Raw genomic sequence first — 21,388 nt, forward strand, 5'->3', positions numbered from 1 at the left:
TTTGTCCATCGGGTCTCTGGAAATCTAACATGCTCTCAGAAACTCCATTTCACAGAAAGGTCACCGGTATTAAGAACTGTTTGGCAATTCTCCAAGTAAACACAGAACCTAGGAAATCCCTGCGTGGGTACAGCCTGTGGCACAGAGGGGGGACTACATAAACTCTAAAACACGGGGCCTGTATCTGTGACAAAGGAGCCGGCCAACTCTGTGGGCAGCACTGGGTATCATCTGTGGCTGCATCAACCGCCAGCCTCACCCGTGCTTCTCTAGGTTTCTTCCATCACAGAAACAATACTGGACTGACAAGTCAGAGAATAAAGATTTTTTTTAAATCAACAATAAAGCAAGAGTAATTATCTGGGGGCTTCCCTGGTGGCGCAGATCCCACATGCCGCAGAGCGGCTGGGCCCGTGAGCCATGGCCGCTGAGCCTGCGCGTCCGGAGCCTGTGCTCCACAACGGGAGAGGCCACAACGGTGAGAGGCCCGCGTACCACAGAAGAAAAGAAAAAAAAAAAAAAGAGTAATTATCTGAACAACACCAACAAAAAAGCATATACTCCCACGAACGCACAAGTTTTAAGATGAAGTTGTCTGTCCCCATTCCGCACACCCAGAAAGGAAACAACAACATAGGCAGAGCCTGGAGACTCACCTGGGGGTTCTCTGCCATCTCTGGACTAGACCCAGCCCAGAAGTGGTAGTAAAGTTGACCTTCTGAGCAGAGACTACAGTGCTGTGACTAAAAGGATTTCAGAGCTGAAGACCTGAGCTTACTGGACAGAGAACTGCGGACGCTGTCACAGGAAGGACTCACCAAAGAGTCAACCACGGAGCAGGTGACAGAGCTGTTCTTTCATACGTGCTGAGCAGTCACAGCCATTTGTCCTAGGAGGCCAACTTGTGAGGGAAAGCTCTCAAAAACTCGACAAATTCATTCATTCATTCTATATTAACTGGGTGCTCAACTGTTTAATTCCAAGGTAGGAACAGTCATTTTTTCATGACATTACCATACAGAGGTGCCTTCAGGTTTAGCTGAGTCGGAAACTAGGAAGCCAACCAACGCCCCAGAACGTGTAGGACTTTATTTACTGCAAGTCAACATACAGACAGCGTGCAGACTTGCATTACTAGCTAAAATCAAACAAATATGTAGACACGGGGAAAAGACAATTAAATGGTGCAACTGGAAATATGACACCCTAAGAAAAACTAAGAAAATAATAAGCAACAGATTATTAAATTCTCAGGGACTGAAAACACAAAAATAGGGAGGAGAAACAAAGTCACTGCAGATTAAATATGGAGAGTTTTAAGCCAATTATAAAAGATCAAAGAGAACAAGAGAGGGGAGGAGTAGCCTTACAAGTAAGTGAGATAGGAGACCTTGGGAGAAATATGACCAGGGTAAAATCATTACAGTTTACAGTGAAAGTAATCTAGGGATGACTCCAGAGAGAAATTCACTAGGGACCACTCCTGGGAGAACAGCACAGGCACAGAGAGCAAAAAGCTCTTTATTTCCAGAAGGCACACAACTCTGGAGGGAAGGTGCTTGCTGCAGAGAACAAGGACTAGGATGGGTGAGGCAAAGAGTGCAAACGAAACATGCTAGTGGCTTGAGCCACATTTTGGATCCCACACTGTCCACCTCTGGCTAGGAACCTCAGTGTGGTCTCCATTCCATGGCACCGTGGGCAAAAGGGAGAGGCAACAGTTGTGGAATTAGTAGAAACTCACTTGACACTTTGTTTCACCCTCCAAAACAATCAGAGACTGCCCCCTTTGCATAAGGTCAACCTCCTGAAAAGTCCTAACTGTCACTAACTGTCCCAGATTTTAACCAAGGGGAGTGGAGCCAAGAAAAGAGCTGTGACTGCAAATGATGCTCACTTTTCACTGTAATATCTCATTTATTCTGCAGTTTACATAGACTTTTCAGTGGCTACCAATAATAACTCTACAAGGCTGAGACCCAGAAGGGGGAGCTGGCTGTGGCTTAGAAAGGTGCCCTGAACACAGAGGAACACGGTAGGAGCTGGAGTCCCGAGTAAACCCAGGTCTTCTCAGTCCAGGTCTGGTGTCTTCTTGCAATGACAGGAAGAACCCAGACACCTAGCTCTTCACCTAGACTCTGAGTAGCTAATTCTGTGTATTTTGTTTTGTTTTTTAGTCATCATCAATACATTGGATGCTATAAAATATCAGAGTCAGAAAGCCAAGGGAAGGGCACAACCCTGCCAAGGAAACCCCGCTACAACTAGCATTTAAGATCAAGGGTAATGCCTGACTTACCAAATTTTCTTTCTTACAAGAGATTCAACAGATCACTATGTAACTGTGAAGCTGGTTAAAGCCTACGGTATAACTGAAAATACAGAATGACAAAATGTAGTATATTAATAACATAGCACTTACTGATACTGAGAAAATCTATCTCAAGGAAAGAAACAAAAGAGGAACTCTGGACATCAACTATTTTACTTACCTCTGTAACTGGATACAAACTGCTCACCTAGCTTAGTAACCTGGCTACCTAGTGGGTCCCAACTTACTATCATGACCAGAGTAATGGAGCCCAATACAGGGCATGAGCGTGGGCTGTGAGTCACAGACTCGGGTTGGAATCCCAACTCTGCCACTTAAAATACGTGTGATCTTAAGCATGTTATTAAACCTGCTTCCTTATAAGTGGGAAAATAGTTCCTATTTTACCGAGTTGTTGTAGAGATTAAATGAGAATATAAATAACAAAACGGCTAAGGCAATACCTGGCACGAGGCAGACACTCAGTAAATGACAGCCAGAAGTACTGCAGTCATTACCTCCTCTGAAAGCAGGATGCCAAAGAACTGGGGATTAAACAAACTACACACACAGATGGCAAAGGATAAGGCACTGCCCACTCTCTCCCTTCACACACGGGAATTAGAGAACATTATTCACAATCGTGCATGGATCCTCAGTTTGAGAAGCACCCCTTATTCCTGCCACACTAGCTCCCGGCAACGCCAACTAATGTGAGAATTACATTTCTTTGCTTCATCACCCTTACTGTATGCTCTGTTTCTTCAATTCTTCCCGATTCTCCCCTGCTCCTAGATGCAAGCTTTTGTTCCCTGTCAAACTCTGCTCCATTGCTGTAAATAATCTCTCTCCCTCTTTGTAGATTACCTCTCACATATTTATAGACTGTTATTCTCCTTCTCTCCAGGCCATACATCATTTTTGTTGCCCTTCCCCTAGATTCTCTCTAGTTTATCTACGTCTTTTGGAGAAAAACAAACCCCAGGGGCTTCATGATGAAAACAGCACACCCAAAGCTAACAGCCCTAAGCCAATAAGGCCCCTTATTCAAAAGCCACCAGGAAATTCTTTGATGTTGCTTCTTCCTCCTCTTGCCCTGTAACTCAATAATTCCATCTCTCAGATAAAACCGAGGGAGAGAGGGATAAGGGAGGTGACCACCAGCCTCTCCCAGTGGAGGCCGGGGCTCCACGAGGCAGCAGCTTCTGGGGTAGGATGACACGGGACAGCCACTGACACGCTCCAACTCGCTAATGAGGAATTCTGCACCATGCACATTGCTCCTGCTCGTTAATTCCTTCCCCATCCACTGCATTCGATATGAAGGTATTCAAACTGTGTCCTTGTGACTCACCTCCCCTCCCGGACCAGGTCTGGGCTGACGCGCCTGCTTCTTCATCCAACACGCCGGGCCCAAGGTCTCTAAATCGTGTGCCTTCTGTCCGAACTGTGAGGGGCAACAAGATACAGACAGTGTGTTACCTGTTTTGCTGAAGGTAACTTCCTCATCTCGGAGTCCTGGGTATCTGTGTGGTTATCCAACACTCCCTACTCCCTTTAGAAAGGATAAGAGATGGCTAACACTAAAGACACAAGTCAGTACAATTAATAAAGCAAAAAGAAAAGCAAGGCCAAGAAAAGAAGGGGAAAGCTTACTCATACTCTGATGTGTGAGTGTTAAGATGCGTCTTGGAGATTCCTGGCTGCTGGAGTGTGGCCTGGGGTAGGGGAACTGTGATGGGTTATGTACTCCGTACCCAGAGACACAATTCTTACGTCAGGTAGCTTGATTTTTGAGGTGAAAAAAAAAAAAAAGGAAAGAAACAAAAAAAACCTAGTTTATGGCTATAGGGTAGATCATATCCAGACTCATTCCTCTGTTCCTCATTTTAGTATCTGACACTTGAGTTTGATGGCACGTTTCTATGCTTCGTCATGGTTTACAAAGAATTTTCACGTTAAAATCTTAGTTGAGCACCACACTGATTCTGTAAGATAAACTGAGCAGGCAATATTATTTTATCCATTTCACAAATGAGGAAACAGACACTCACAGAAATTAAGTGAACTGCTCAAAATCGGAGAGGTGATGAGTAACAGGCAGGTCTTTGGACTCTAGATCTTAGGTTCTTTCAGTGACATGGAGCTTCCTCCCCGGGCATGAAGTTAACCAGATAAAAGAAAAACTGTTTCCAGGTGTCTTCGATCTTCAAGACCTTTGATCAAGCTTCTACTGTCACATACCATTCTCTCAGGGGGAAATTTGGCACTAATAAGACTGGCTGATCTGTTAGCTAATCTGGCACCAATCTGGAAATCGCTAACAACTAACCCTCACCCTGGCGGAAGCACAACCCCAAACGTGTTCAACATCAACCAAAGAAGCAGTAAAATCATTGTGAAAGGGTTGACGGGTAACGTGCATTCTATCGATAATTTCATGTAACACTGGTGAGAATAAGGTTAGTCTCTGGTAACCAGAATATCTGAATGGAGAGTGTATCCCATTCCTCAGCTGGCTTATCATACACCAAACAGTAATACTGGAACCTCTAGACCACAGCACCAGACATGAGTGTGAAATGGTTCAATCACTGAGGCCATTAGCTTAACCTGAGCTCTGCCCACGGTTATACTGGAATGAGGACAGAGGTTGGAAGAGTGTGAAGAACATGTCAGGTCCACTTGGCTCTGGTCTGCTGATGGGGGACCAGACAAGCCACAGGCTCCTCCGCCTGTCCACAGAGGACAGTGACCAGGGCCAGTCCTCGGGCTCCTGGCCTCTGCAGTCTGTCCCCAGCTAGTCTCAGCTAGACTCCTGGCTTGAAATACCAAATAGTGGGGGGAAACTGCAGATCATATCACAAAGGGCCAATCTCCACAGTAAATAAGGGACTTCAAGATAGGGGGAGGGGATTCAATAAAAAAAAATGAGCAAAGGACACACACAGATGGCTCACAGAAAAAACATAAATGGTCCTTTAACGTATTAAAAGATTTCTGTCTCACTAACAAAGGAAAAGGGGATTACAAACTATATCAACCATATTTGTTTTCTATTGCTGTATGACAAACTGCCATAAATCTAGCAGCTTAAAACAATGCAAATGTATTATCTTACAGTTTTGTTGGCCCATCGTCTGACCCAGGTCTCTCCAGGCTAAAATCAAGGTGCTAACTGGGCAGAGGGCTGTTCCAAGCTTCTAGAGAACTCCTGAAATCTTTGCCTCAGCACCCCCTTCCTCCATCTTCGAAGCCAGCAACAGCGCTCAAGTCTTTTTCCAGCTTTGAAACTTCCCAGCATCTTCTGTTGTGACATCTCTGGGGAAGGTTCTCCACGTCCAAGGATTCAGGTCATTAGAATGGGCCCACGTGGAATCCAGGATTACCTCCCCACATCCAGATCCCTGACTTCATCACATCTGCAAAGTCCCTTTTGCCACGAAGGTAACACCTTCACAGGCCCCAGGAGCCAGGGTGTAGCCCTCTCTGGGGGCCATTGTTCTGCTGACCGCACCCACGTACAGCGCTTTACCTTTCAGACTGGTAAAGCCCCCATGGTAACCTGGCACTGGCAATGCCCTGGCAGCAGCTCTCTGAAGGAAGTGCCGTGGACACCATCTACCAAAATTACCTTAAAATAGACCTCCTGTCCTACCATTTCTTTCCGTCTCTACTGTCACCACCCCAGTGCAAGCAGCACCCCTCTGCCTGGGCAACTGCATGGTCTTTGCTTTGCTCCCCCTTGAAACTACACCCCACACAGCAGCAGAGACATTGGAAGAGAGTAAATCAGATCACAGTATTCACTGCTTCAACACTCCAATGACTTCCCGTCGCCCTCACCATAAAATTCCAACTCCTTCCCTGGCCTGCAAGGCAGCAAGTCGCAGCCCCCAGTGATGTCACCCTTGCTCACGGCACCGATCACACTGGTCTGCTTCCTGCTCTAAGCACTGTCTCACCTTGCTGCGCCTCCTGCCTGGAAGGCTCTTCCCCCAGACCTTGACTAAAATGGTTCATTGTCCCTTGGAACTAGCTCGGATTTAATCTCCTTAGAGAGGCCCTCTTTCCCTAACCACCACGTCAACAGCCGCGACCCCTCCAGAACATGTATCTTATCACTCTGTCTCCACAGTGCTCATCACTTTCTGAAAGCATCTTGCTCACTCACTGGTGTACCTGATTATCCACTGCCTCCCCTGTTGGACATGTAAGATCCACGAGACAGACGTTTTAGGCACTGCTGTATACCTCATGCCTGGAAAAGGGTCTGACCCAATGCAGTCACACAACGAATATTTGTTGAATACATGCAAAATAAAATAGAAACACAGATAGAAGAAAGGGAAAAAGGGAGGGAGGGACTCTGGCCCAGACAGCAGACTCACCAGCAAAGATGAATTCAACTCAGTTCAGCAAACAGTTATTAGTGTTTGATGAATCCAATCTGCTTCCCTGAATTAATGTATATACTGTATTTCAGATAAACTCCCCAACCTCAGGATCAGAGATAAAGGGTGATGTAAAAATAGGGAGTACTTTTATAAGTGCTGAGATCAATACCGAAGACTCAGCTGTTAGTATACACTGGACGGAGCTGACACTGGGTGGCTGAAGCAATACCCGAGAACTCTCACTGGCAATAAACATCAGAAAATGTGCTATTACTAGAATACTGAATCAGTACCTTCTTCTGACTACAAACCAGCTGTTTATAGTCTACGTTAAGAGTTTCTTGCGCATTTTTTCTGAAATGCATGCTCAGTGGTACCGTACGCTAAGACTGGGTTAGTGATTGTGACGTCTACGAACAGACATAAGAGACCAGAGGAAACTGGGTTTGCAATGTAATCTGGTTCAGCAACAGGGCACAATATTTATGTGAATCTTCTTAGGGGAGTTTTTTTATAAGTTGAAGAGTAAGACACCTTGAGGCTGAGACAGAAATTCAGACCTGCACTTACAGAGTGGCTTGTGACCAAGGCAAAAAAAAAAGGAACGCTGACAAGTCAAGAACCAGTGAGAGAGCAGCCAGAGCCCCAGGGGGCCCAGAGGTACCCTCACTCCGCTCCCTTGGCTTCACGGCACAACACAGAGCACTCCTAGGCTCGGAGTCCAGGTCACCTGGCAGAGGTACAGAATTCACAGTATCCCACATCAGGTGGCAGCTGGCCTTACCCTGGGCCCCCTTCCCTACTAACCTCAGCCCTTTAAGCAACTTCAGAGTCCTCACTACCCCAGAGGCACACATTCGACTAGCCTATAGAACAAAGAGAGAAGTCAGCAATGAAGCAAAAATTGCGGGCCTGGGGGAAGAAGTAAGAGGAAAAAAACAGATGTTGACGAGGTAAAAGGAATCATCTCGTGTGAGTCTACAGGTGATTCCGAAAGCCAAGAAAGGCGGGTTAGCAGAAGAGGCTGTCCTTAGCCAAAAGTTAATGAGAGGGAGAGAGTGGGGAGTTCTCACTCAGTGGGTTCAGTGTTTCAGTTTGGGAAGATGAAACAAGTCCCGGAGATGGATGGTGGTGATGGCTGCACAACACTGTGAAGGTACTTAATGCCACTGAGCTGTACACTGAAAAACGGTGAAAATGGTCCATTTGATGTTAGGTATATTTTACCACAATAAAATCTTTTAAAAATAAGATAGTTAATAAAACAACAGATAGGACAGAAGGGCATCCACGAGATTCAAAGAGTAGTGGGTGGCTGAGGGGGTCGTCGACGGACAGGATCCCTGAACCAGCAGATAACCAGGAACCCAAGGGTCAAGGACTCCAGGGGCACACAGTGCAGCAGGCAAGAGAAACTGGTGACACACATGAGCCTTCTGACATTGCAAAAGTCTCCAGCGGCAGCAAACACAAGGCTGTACAGCACTACAATGACACCTAGTGTCACCCACCACCTATAAAAGTTTTCCAGGGCTTCTCTGGTGGCGCAGTGGTTGAGAGTCCACCTGCCGATGCGGGGGACATGGGTTCGTGCCTCGGTCCAGGAAGATCCCACATGCCGCGGAGCGGCTGGGCCCGTGAGCCATGGCCTCTGAGCCTGCGCGTCTGGAGCCTGTGCTCCACAACAGGAGAGGACACAACAGTGAGAGGCCCGCGTACTGCAAAAAAAAAAAAAAAAAAAAAGTTTTCCAATGCTATGAATAACTATGGCAGTAAATTCTGAGACAGTCTATGAACTACCCTCTTCCAACTGGCAACGTGAAGAACAGCTGTCTATTCTCATCAGCTCGCGGGTGTTCTCTTCTACTTTCCACGGGAGTGACGGCGGTTTTCCATTTTCAGAAATCCAAAGATAAAAATTATTCTTGCCAAGTTTCTAAGGCAAGAGAATTCTTTCTCCCTTGTTCTGAGGAAATGCTTGTCACCCAAGGTCTAAAAAGTTGCTTAAGCCCTTGAGAAACAAACCAATGTTTCTATGGGCCAAAAACACAACAAAGAAAATCTGTCACCAGGTCCCTCTATGGTTTAATTCCTCAAACACTATTCCTTTCACTACAAAGTATAGGTGATAATGAGGGAAAAGAGGAAATTTTTAAAAGACTGAATATTATCATATTTCTAGTGATAATAAAATGCAAACCTAGAAAATCCTCTATGATCTAAACTTCTGGTCATCAAAGAGACACTGATTGGGTTTTATATCTTTAGTGTTTGCCAGGATGAAGGCATCTTATTGTTCAATTTTAAAAAACTTCACAGCATGAAGGCACCTTAGCTTTTAATTCTAAAAAATTTCAGTAGGAATCTTCTGGAGCCCTCACACACTGCTGGTGGGAATGTAGTAAAATAGCGCAGCCTCTTTGGAAAATACTGTGACAGTTCCTCAAAAGGTTAAACATAGTGTTACTGTATGACTCAGCAATTCCACTCTTTAATATATATCCAAGAGAATAAAACATATATTGATATAAAAACTGGTACAAAAATGTGATGGAAGCATTACTCATAATAGCCAAAAAGCATAAGTAACCCAAAAGTCCATCATCTGAAAAAAACCAAAATATGATTTATCCATATAATGGAATATTATTTAGTTTTAAGAAAGGAATAATAAATACATACTACAACAGGGGTAAACCTTGCAAACCTGAGGCTAAGTTAAAGAGGTCGCCTATGACCCCAGTGTGGGAGCAGATGGAGGGTGACTACTAATGGTACAGAGTTTCTTTTAGGAGGAGATAAAAATGTTCCACAACTAGATTCCAGGGACGGTGGCACAGCTCTGTGAATTTACCAGAAAACACTGAATTGTACACTTTAAGTAGATGAAGTGTATAGTATATGAATTTCAGCCTAGGCTGTTAAACTACGTTTGAATTTTTAGTCATTTAAAAAATTCAGATACATTTTAAAAATATCACAAAAAATGCATATTGAACATCAATGATTTTACTCTGATATCTGCAAGTGGGTTCATGATCACTAACAAGTGTTTTAAAACACAACTTCAAATTTAACCATCACTATTCATTTATTTAGCAAAGGTTTACTGACCACATGCTACAAAGCCAGGTACTGTACTATGCACATGAGTACATGATGAATAAAAAATGCAAACCCTGCCCTTAAGATTACACTTTCACAAAGCAGACAGCAGTGTAAACCAATCAAATGTTTCTTTGTCTTTTACATATGCTGTTATAAAACTAACTTGTTATTGTACAGCACAGGAAAATATAGCCATTATTTTGTAATAACTTTATATGGAGTATAATCTATAAAAACATGTTGTACACCTGAAATTAATAATATTGTAAGTCAAGGGCTTCCCTGGTGGTGCAGTGCTTAGGAAACCGCCTGCCAATGCAGGGGACACAGGTTCAAGTCCTGGTCTGGAAGATCCCACATGCCGCGGAGCAACTGGGCCCATGCGCCACAACTACTGAGCCTGTGCTATGGAGCCTGTGAGCCACAACTACTGAAGCCCATGCGCCTAGAGCCCGTGCTCCACAACAAGAGAAGCCACTGCAATGAGAAGCCCGCGCACCACAACGAAGAGTAGCCCCCGCTCGCCACAAGTAGAGAAAGCCCACGCACAGCAACGAAGGCCCAAAGCAGCCAAAATAAATAAATAAATACATACATACATACATACATATATTGTAAGTCAACTATACTTCAATTAAAAAAAACTAATTTGTGACTTTAAACCCTGTATTTACCTTTTTTGGTGGGTCTGGATGTTTTCCAAATTTCCTTTCTAGCCAAAGTAGACCAGTAGGCTACTTCCTATGTACTTTGTCGTTTTAACTTCTTTACAGAAATACTGTCTACAGAGAATTTCTATCAGGTCGGTTAACTGCTATATTTGAAACATAAGCAGAGACTTCCCTTGGAATAAATAAAACTGACTGAGACACTATTTAAAACACTAAGCTATCAAAATGGTCAGTACTATTAATCTTAAGCGTTTCCTTTCATTCAAGCCTCCAACTCTTGCTTCAGTTTAAGGAGGTTTGTTTTGTTAAACATCCTGGAAATTTCTTTGACTCTGAACGTAAAATTGGGGAATGTTTTTATCTGAAGGCCTTTTTAAACCTAATCTCCACATCCTCTATTCTACTTGAAATTGAGAGCTCTGTCTAAAATCAAATGGAGCTCATCTCATGTAAGTAGCCAGAATCCTCCAAATATCAACTCTCAAACTAACCTGGATAAAATGTTTTGGTGTTTCATTTAAAACGCTTCTTTCTGTACAACATGGAAAACTGCAAAGATAAAAATTGAAATATTTCAAATTTAAATAACTCCACAGAAGATGCTAGGGCAGCAAAACTACTCTGTGCTACGATAATGATGGACACACGTCATCATTAATTTCTCTAAACTCACAGAATGTACAACGCCAACAGTGAACCCTAATGTAAACTATGGACTCTGGGTGATTACGCTGTGTCCATGTGGGTCATCAATTGTTAACAAATGTACCTCTGGTGGGGGATGCTGATAATGGGGGAGGTGTGCATGTGTGCGAGCAGGGGTGTATGGGAAATCTCCATACCTTCCTCTCAATTTTGCTGTAAATCTGTAACTTCTCCAATGAATAAAGTTTATTTTTAAGAAACTTAATTCAACATATTCAATTGTTAGCTCCTCAGTCACATTTCTTACTGGTAAAAACTGCATGGGGACATTATTCCATTTTCAAACTACCACACTGCATGTTTGTAAAGCACTTAAGCCCTTCGAAGGCATATAACCAGGACGGCGTGTGTGCCCTACCGGCATGAGCTCTCTCTCTGTGCTGAAGTGGAATTACTGCTAAAGAAGAGAAGTGAAGGAGGGGGTCCCGCCATTATCAGATGCAGACCTGGCTGACCCTTCCAACGGGGGAAAGGTGAGTGAAAGCAGGCCGTGGGCGCTGGGGGGAGGCCTGAGATGGCAGGAGGCGGCTTGATGTGGAGGAGTGCGAACGTGAGTGTGTGTGGAAGCCCAGGGTGTTCCAGAAGGGAGGCCCCAGGAGAACATTCAGGTCCTTACTTACAAAGGACACGTATGCAGAACCGAATTCTCTACAATGCAGCCCTTCATCTGACAGCCCTGCACAGAAAAGGAGAGGCAGAGAACTATGCGGACCTCAGCGCAAGCACTGGATAAAATGGCATTCTACTTGCTGCATAGGAGGCTGAAGGAAAAGCAGAATATAAAAATAAAACGAGGAGCCCAAATTTCAAAGACGAATGCCTGTGAGATTTTTTAAGTCAGTTGATAACTTTCAAAATAAAAAATATATATCTAGGAAGCTAAAATTTAAAAAGTAAAACCACAGAAGTAATGCTGAAGTTGCTATTAATTCACTGTCATTTATAACCGAAAGTGCTCACCCTTTTTTCGAGGTGACCCAAAATGGCTGGGAAGAAACCATTTGCTAATCGATAGAGCACCTGTTAGCATATCTGATCCTGCCAGTATAAGAGACAGCAATGAATAGGGCATTTCTTCAAAAGGTTGTTCCTTCACAGTAACACCCTCAATCCGAGATGAAAATAACAACAAAAATATTTTATACCCATGGTGGGAGGAATCGTCAGGCAGTGTTTCGATCCATCTTGGCCAATCTTTGGCTAAGGATCGTAGAGACTCTCTTCTAAGGTGTTATCCTACTCAGAGGGACCAGCTCTCCAGGAGATCAGACAACAGCTTGGTAAACCCAAGTTCCTTCACAGTGGCCTTAGAACTCAGCCAGTGAGCTCAGCAATAATTCCCAGGCATTTCTCACTCTCACTTCTGGCACTTTCAGGAAGCCTCAAGGCCATAAACATCTGCTGGATTTCACTAAACCACTGCCCTTGCAGACACTCCACATCAGGTATGTGAAAGAGAAGGTGAGCAACCCACCCCCCGTGGAAGCCAGGTGGGTGGGCTGCACGATCCCATGACAACTGCTACAACGTTCACCTCTCACGAGGTAACTGCAAATCCAAGCCTTCCACATCGATATAATGGAACACTAGGCCATTAAAAAATTTCAGTTTTAAATGAAAAAATTAAAAACTACACACGAGTGGGAATAATACACTCCCATTATGTTAAATATATAAATTATATATACACAGACACACGTATGAAAACGATAAAACAGACACACAAGCTTGCACGTGCAGCTTGTAATCAATCCTGGGATAACAAAGAGAAGACCCTACAGGCTGGGATTGGAATATATTCGTTGAATATGTTTTGTACTCTATAAATGTTTACCGTTTACCTGCATAAAGTTCAATTTTATTTTAAAGAAATCCTTATCTCTGGAAATTTAATACAAGCTACATATTTGTTAGCAGCACACTATGCAGGAAGTTGGGTCCACTATGCTGCATAAAATGTGAGCAATACTCTTTTTTTTTTTTTTTTTTTTTTGCGGTATACGGGCCTCTCACTGTTGTGGCCTCTCCCGTTGTGGACCACTGGCTCCGGACGCGCAGGCGCAGCGGTCATGGCTCACGGGCGGCTCCAGACGCGCAGGCGCAGCGGCCATGGCTCACGGGCGGCTCCAGATGCGCAGGCGCGGCGGCCATGGCTCACGGGTCCAGCCGCTCCGCGGCACGTGGGATCTTCCCGGACCGGGGCACGAACCCGTGTCCCCTGCATCGGCAGGCGGACTCTCAACCACTGCGCCACCTGGGAAGCCCCTGAGGGACACTCCTTAGTCAATCTGTCTTGTCACTGCTTCTCTCTCTCTCCCCTTCTCTTCCCCCCTCCCTCCCTCCCTTTCACTGCCCTTTCTGTTTTTCTCCCTCTTTACATTACACAGTTTAATTCCACTGGCATTTCTGTTTTTCTCGTGTTCAAGTCCCAGCCCACTCCGGAAGTTAATGATCCCAACTCAAGAGCTTTGGTGGAAGTCCTGAGTAATGATGATGGATGAGGCTCCTGCCCCACCAAGATGAGCTGGCCCATCTTTCTTGGGCAGGTGTAGCCTCCCCGCCCATACGTGAGCACAGGAGCGACACATACTGCTGGCTTCCACACTCCGCTCCCTTGGAGTGTTGGTTCAAGACTCCAAAATGACTCCAAGGTTTATCAGCTCCAGAAGCAAAGAAGGGAATCTGGTCACATCCTCCTTGACCCTGAACTTTCTATCATGCTTCCCTTTGTAACTTTACCTATCACCACTCCGAAGTGCCCTGTGAGAACTTCTTTGTCATTCTGAACTCCATCTAGCCTGATATCCTTCTCTAAGGCTTCGCTATCTTGGGGTCTGCTATCAAACTCTGACACCCCTTCCACTGAGGTGCAATGCGGGACAGCAGGCTACACCAAGTTCACCTGCGGTTCCCTACCAAATGACCAGCATTGACATTTATCCATCACGGGCCTGTCCCTGCATTTCTCCCCGTGAAGACCAGTGGCTGCAACCTTCCATGCCAGCCAAGAATGGCGCTGCCCCTAACAGTGTTCCTATTTGCCCATCAGCCCTAAATCCCTTCTGAGGATTAAACCATAACCTCTAATTGTAACTGTCCATTTTCCAAGGAAACACGGCAACTATTCCCACAGCCTCACTTCACAGGCAGGTGAAGAAATTCATGGGCTTTGGGACCAGACAGACCTAGGCTGAATCCCAGCTTAATTCGGCTTTATTCTGGGGCAGTTTCCTTACCACTGGCTTCCTTATCTGTAAACAGGAATAATAATTCCTACTTTATAAGATGTGTGTGAACATCAAATGAGTTACTCCCCTCTTTACTCCTCTGGAACATCCCCTATCAGTCCCTCCAGCTGAATCCACCAGGTCTGCCCTGACCTGGTAGTATTTGGTAATTAACCTTACACACAGCTTCTGACAGATATACTCCTTCCTTCTTAAGAAAAGGAAAGTTTAGAAACTGCTGTAAATATATATTATGAGCAACTGAGCTAAAAAAAAAAAGAAAATAATACCATTCCCTTTGTTAGCTACAGAATCTGTAGCCCCAGTAACACACACAGGGACAGATACACAGACACACCGACCTGCAGCAGAGATTACAAGCCTGTCTCTCACCTGCCTTCTTTGGTGCCCGCTAACCTTCTTCTTTATAATGGTCAAGGCTCCTAGAATCTTCAAAAGCCTCAAAGACCTTATCCCTCATTTTTGAGAAGAGGAAACAATAGGACCAGAGAGCTAAAGTGACTTGTCTAAAGTTGCACAGCTAGTTAAGTGACAGCTAGGCAGCTGACAACTTTAGCCTGGTGGTTAAGCCCAGCAAACTGAGTAACTCATGAAAAGCTTACTTAAGAGGAACCGCACTGCAAGGCTCCATTTCATGGAGGCTTAGAAGGCTCAAAAGATTCTGTGAACCTCGGCACATGTGTTTAATATGAAATATATGTCTTCATTTGCCAACAGGATGTCACAGATCTTTGGTGGATTTCTTAGAGCCCCTGCATTCTAGACCAGTGCCATTAAATAGAACTTTGTGAGAAATGGAAATGCACACTTGCCAATATGGCAGGCCTTAGCTATATATGTGCCTGTTGAGCACCTGAAATATGGTTAGTGCAACTGAGGAATTAAATGTTTAATTTTTTTTTTTCGGTACACGGGCCTTTCACCGCTGTGGTCTCTCCCGTTGTGGAGCACAGGCTCCGGACGCGCAGGCTCAGCGGCCACGGCTCACGGGCCCAGCCGCTCCGCGGCATGTGGGATCTTCCCGGACCGGGGCACGAACCCATGTCTCCTGCATCGGCAGGCGGACTTTCAACCACTGCGCCACCAGGGAAGCCCTAAATTTTTTAATTTTATGTTTTATTGTGTTTAAAATACACACAACATGAAATTTACCATCTTAACCATCTTTAAGTGCACAGCTCAGTGGCATGAACTACATTCGTAATGTTGTGCAACCATCACCACCATCCATCTCCATAGCACTTTCCCTCTTGTAAAACTGAAACCCTATACTCATTAAACAATAACTCTCTATTCCCCCCTGCCCCCAGCCCCTGACAATCACCATTCTACCTTCTGTCTCTCTGATTTTGACTACTCTAAGTATGAGTGGAATCATACAGTATTTGTGTTTCTGTGACTGGCTTGTTTCACTTAGCATAATGTCCTCAAGGTTCATCCACACTGTAGCATGTGTCAAAATTTCCCTCCTTTTCAAGGCTAAGTAATTTTTTACCACATTTTGCTTACCATTCATCTGTCAGTGGACACTTGAGTTGCTTCCACATTTTAGCCATTGTGAATAATGCTGCTATGAACATGGATATACAAATATCTCTTTAAGACGCTGTTTTCAATTCTTTTGGGTATGTACTCAGAAGTGGAATGGCTGGATCATGTGATAATTCTATTTTCAATTTTTGAGAAACCACCATACTGTTTTCCATAGCAGCTGTACCATTTTACATTCCCACCAACCATGCACAAAAGTTCCAATTTCTCCACACCCTCACCAATTTCTCCACACCCTCACCAATATTGTTATTGTCTGTTTTTTTTTGATAGTAGTCATCCTAATGGGTGTGAGGTGATATCTCATTATAGTTTTGATTTGCATTTCTCTAATGACTAATGATATCAAGCATCTTTCCTTGGGCTTTTGACCATTTGTATATCTTCTTTCGATTAATATTTTAATTTTATTTCACTGTAATCAACTTAAATAGCCAAATGTGGCTAAGGATTTCCATACTGGAAAGTGCAGCTCTAGAATACCGTAATTCTTGAGGTAATTTGGAGACCCAGTGCAGTAAGCATAGTGAGTTTTGAAGACAGATGAACCAATTCAGATACTTTCTAGTTCTTCAGATGTAGCCAGTCACTGAAAATTTTTATACCTCAATTTTCCCATGGTATAAAATAGGATTAGTACTTCCTTCTTCTAAGAATGAAATGAAATGAATCAGCATACATGCAGCCCCTGGTATAATCTTAGTACCTGGGAGAGAATTTAAGCCAATGGACACGCCTTGCCTCAATTCCAGTATCCACTGATAGCTGACACATAGGATTTGGCTTTTTTAGACACTCTCCCCAAATGGACTTCAGTCCCTTCCAGAGAAATGGACTTTCATTCTAGGAAACAAGGATCTTTAGCTCCCACCAAGAGGACCCACAAATGGAAGGGGCTGACTGAGATGAAATCTGGACTCTCACTTCTCTGGGATTCTGGGATTCTGACTCTGCCCAGATTCAGCCTTGACAAATAACCAACAGAAAAGTGAAGCCGTCAAACTTCTGGTTTTAGAATTCAGGCCCACCTCCTTTGTGAGGCCGTCAAAAACAGACCTTCAGAAGGGAGGATCTTTTAAGAAACCTCTAAGCTCTGAATGTGCTCTGGGGCTCAGGACCTTCCCGAGACTCTGTTTCTGTGGCCACGCCTTTCATCCCTCCATCCCAGCCACAGGCTTACCTGCTGCTGCCGCGGTCGCGGTCGGGGTGCTGGCCGGCAGGGGCTGCGAGGGGCTGCTGCCCTCAGTCATCAGGCATGGGGTGCTGCCGTCATTCTCCCTCTTGACGAGCAGCTCGGCTGCTCTGGGCAGCGGGATGGGGTAGCTGATGCCCAATTCCTCCTCCTGGGCCTGCTGCCGTCTCAGGGCCACCTGGAAGCACAGGGCAGTGGGTCACCCTCCAGCACTCCAGAGTCACTCAGTGCAGCTTTGCCAAAGCCACAGAAGCCCCACCCACCCCAGGGTGAGGCCTGAGAATCCCTCCTTGCTTTTTAAAGCTACCCAGGTAACTCTGAGATGCAGCCAAAGCTGAGAAATGGTTTCCATCCAGAGTCCCTGGCCCACAGTAAAGCACTCCAAAAATGTCCCTTAAACAAGTGAGTATGTAGAGCAGTGGGAAAGGCTGGATGAGGAGAAGCTGCGGAGTCAGCAGAGGCATTCAACGTGAGGAGAAGCCAGCACTGAGAGACTAGGAAGGAAGGAGAATGGGGTCACTCACTCTTTCCTTCCACAGATGTGTCCAAGGCTGCTGTACTGGGAACAGCGACCAGCAAGATACAGTAAGGTTAGATTAGATCCCAAGGCACTCACTGCTTAAAAGGAGAAGCAGGAAACAGGCAAACATGCAACTGCAACTCAAGACAAAACGTGGTAAACACCACAGGACAGGCACACACGGATCCTGTTCTCTGTGGGGGAGGGAACACATACAGAAGTGATGGGGAAAAGGGGGCTGGAATACGGCGCTGAAGTCTCAGGAGAGAGAGGCTGGAGGTGGAGAGGAAGGGAGAGGACACGTGCCATATTTCAGGCAGGAGGGAAGGAGATGCAAGTGGGGGCTGGAAAGGACGCAGCATACCTAAGACACTCCTCATGGTCCCTCTTCTTTTAAATAACATTGTTTAAGGTTGAAAAAAAGAGGTGTCAAGAAAATAAATTGTATTGTGGCTTACTACAAATAACAAAAATGGAGACTTTCTGTTGAAACTGACCATTGGTAATAATGAAATGAGAAAGGGAAGCACCTGTACCTCAGAGGCCCAAATACAAGCCAAAAGTTGACGTCAAAATGGTAAACCAGAAACACAACTACAATTTACACATTGTCTTAGGAATACCGTAGTCCAAATTTAGAAAAATGATTAATTTGGAAGTAATTTTACTCATAACAAGAGGAGTCTTCAACTTTAAAAATATCCTTGAATAATCAATTAAGATTAAATAATTAAGCTTAATTCTTGAATTTTCTCTTATTAACCAAGAAGTTTAGGAACAGAATATTAAAGATTTGACCACAAATTTTTTAAAAGAATACCCATGAACTTGTGAAGTATGTCAATGCAAACTTATACCCTGGTTTACACGAATCCCATGCATGCACAAAACATACAGGGTAGTACATAGTCCATAAACTTAAAACACTTTTACAAAGACCTTTCAAGCGTTCTTAGGAAATGTTATTTAAATGGGGAAGGTGGGGCAATTGATTTAAAATGCAATTGTTTTAGAGTCAGATCTAAGATCAATTTCAAACTATTTTAGAATGACTAAAAATGCCTGTTACATGAATGTTAAAGGATTTCATTCAGCACAGCACAAGCCTTCTGGTGTGGAAAATAGTGAAGTTTCATACCATAAAAGTAATCTTGAGTTGCTTTTGTTTTTAACAAAGCAAACATCCTCCTTCCAAGTTACTATGCCTACTAATACAGCTTATTCAAAATTAATGGCCCTACTTGGATATATATTTTTATTACATTTTGAGGACAATTCCCCTCCCAAGCATACTCTCCATACTAAATATTAAAGCCAACAGCTAAATGTTCAGAAAACTTTTCTACCTACAAATACAATTTAAATGTCCGTAAGTTTTTTTTCAGTAAACTCATTGTGATGCATTTTAATGCTACACTCAGTGTATTCTTTTCATCCATTACAGATTAAGATAAAAGTCTATAAAGAAACTCAGTAAAACAACCTATATTTCCACGAGTGCACTCGCAATCTGTGACGCCAAAATATATCTAGTTTAAACCATTTCAAAATTGGATGTACATAAAAAGTATAATCTCTAAGCATTTGTGCACTCCTGTTCAAGGATCTTACTTAAATCATTTTCAATGGGGGGTATTTACCCATTCCTAACCGAAAGTAGCACCCAGTAAACATTTCTTTGGTAACTTTTCATTTTAAATAACCTGTTTTAAAAGGATGAAACAACCTTTAACGGGAAAGAATGTATATTATTCTCTTCTTAAAATCATTTTAGGATACCAACGACGCTAACTATTTCCGTGAAGGTGCTAAATTACTGCCCAGCTTAGGACGCTTTAAAAAACTAACACACTCCATGAACGGTAGACAAAACCTCAAACACTTGCATGTACTCCTCTGCGTAGATTTTAAAAAATTCTTAGGTGTGTTTTAAAACACACTCAAAGTAATTTGTACTTTAATAACTTCGGTGGAGACAGCAAATTTTAAAAGGCTAATGAAATTTCCGTAGTGCTCAAAATGGCTGAGACACTCAACCTGGATCCACCGGGGCGAATACGAAAAGTGCGTCAAGAGCACAACGAGGACCACGCCACGCTGGCGTCCGTTACAGCGCCTTTTCCAGAAAAACAAAGCCTCTCGACGCGTTTTGCGGATAAGCAGCAGCCAGCTGGGTCTCCGCTTCGCCCTAACCAGTAGCCAGGGCGGGCACCCTCCCTAATATAAGCGCACCTCCCTGCTCGAGGCGGAGTCAGGGATCCCACTGAACCACGAGGGGGCAACCCCCCCAACTCTGATCAGAGAGCGAGGTCAGAGATCCCGGGGACCCCCGAAGGCGCAAACCGCGAAACTCTCTGCCAGAAGCGGGGTCGAAGATCCCGGGGAGCCTTCACCAGCAGTGCGAACCCCGCAACTCTCAGCTCTTAAAGGGAAATCAGACATCCTGAGGATCCTCGGGACCCTCGGGACCGCCGAGACCCACGAGGAGGCGAACCCCACAACTCCTGCTGGAGGGAGGGGTCAAGGATCCGGAGCCGCCGGAGCAGAGTAAACCCGCACCTCCCTGCTCCATCTGCGGGATCGGAGAGGAGTCCGGCCCTCCGAGAGCGGCGTCCGCACGTGGCTGGGAGCCCGGGCCCCGAGCGCGCTGCGGCTGTCGGGAAGCACCGCCGCCTTCTTCCCGAACCCGCGCCCCGCGTGGCGTCCGCCTGGTCCGAGGGGCTTTACCCAAAAAGTTCGGGCTGAACCCCGGTTCCAGGGCGCCCGCACTCACCTGCGCGGCCATCACGCGCTGTCTCTCTGCGATCAGGTTGCATTTCTTGCACTCGCAGTCCCGCCACATGCAGAAGCGTTTGTGGCCCTTGAGCGGCGACGCGTAGCCGTGGTTCCTGCACCGCGCGCACTTGGGCAGCCGCGGGGACTTATTGCTCGCGGCGGCGCCCACGCCCGACGCCCCCGAGCCTGAGCCGCCGCTGCCCCCGCCGCCCGCGGTCCCGAGCAGCGCCCTGACCACTTTGCTGAAGCCCCCGGCCTTGCCCTGCGGTGGTGCCCCAGGGGCGTGCGGGGCCTCCGACGGTGGCGAAGGCTTGCTGTGTGCGTCGTCGTTGGGCATGGTGCCCCAAGGAGATGCGCAGGGACTCTCTAGTGGCTGCAAGGGGAGCACCCAGCCGACGGCAAGGCTCCCGAGAAGGAGGCGCAGGAGGCGTACGCGCTGTAGCCGGAGGTGCAGCTGGAGTGGCGAGGTCGGGACTCGCAACGCCCAGAGTGGTGGGGGGTTGTGCCCGTTTTTTTTTCTTTCCCCTTTTGCGCGCGCGCGGCGCAGAACTTTTGGATACTTTTCAGAAAGTTCCCGGAATTGCCTGGGCGGGAGAAGGCGCGAGGGAGCGCGGCCACGCCCACCAACCCCCAATTCTAGGCACCGAGCTCCCGCTGCGTGCAAGCTTGCACGGGCTGCAAACACCGAGGGCACTGCTGCAGAGCCGCTGCAAGCGCACACCCGGAGCAGAGGTGCTCGGGGATTGTGTGATCCCTGTACGCTCAGAGGTGTCCAGGCCGGGCCGCCCTAGCACGCTGCACGGAAGAAGCTGGGCTTCCCAGCTCAAGAAGGTTGCTGTGCATCGTAGTCGTGAGGGCTGCTTGGAGGAGGGGCAGACCACCCTGTGGGATCCTCCAGCTCCCTTCCCCC

General features: G+C 45.7%; 1 protein-coding gene across 1 annotated transcript in view; it reads right to left on the minus strand.

The window, feature by feature from the left end:
* DMRT1 (doublesex and mab-3 related transcription factor 1) overlaps nucleotides 1-20,815 on the minus strand; it is a gene marked incomplete at both ends in the record, with an annotated part of 100,870 nt that extends 80,055 nt beyond the window's left edge. The window contains 2 exons of the mRNA XM_082625963.1: nucleotides 17,172-17,361; nucleotides 20,477-20,815. Of these exons, the coding sequence (XP_082482089.1) occupies nucleotides 17,172-17,361; nucleotides 20,477-20,815 (529 nt within the window). The remainder of the gene's footprint in view (nucleotides 1-17,171; nucleotides 17,362-20,476) is intronic.
* Between the last annotated feature and the right edge of the window lie 573 nt (nucleotides 20,816-21,388).

Source organism: Mesoplodon mirus (assembly GCF_964341445.2).
Source record: "Mesoplodon mirus genome assembly, chromosome: 1".
NCBI classification, from domain to species: Eukaryota; Metazoa; Chordata; class Mammalia; order Artiodactyla; family Ziphiidae; genus Mesoplodon; species Mesoplodon mirus.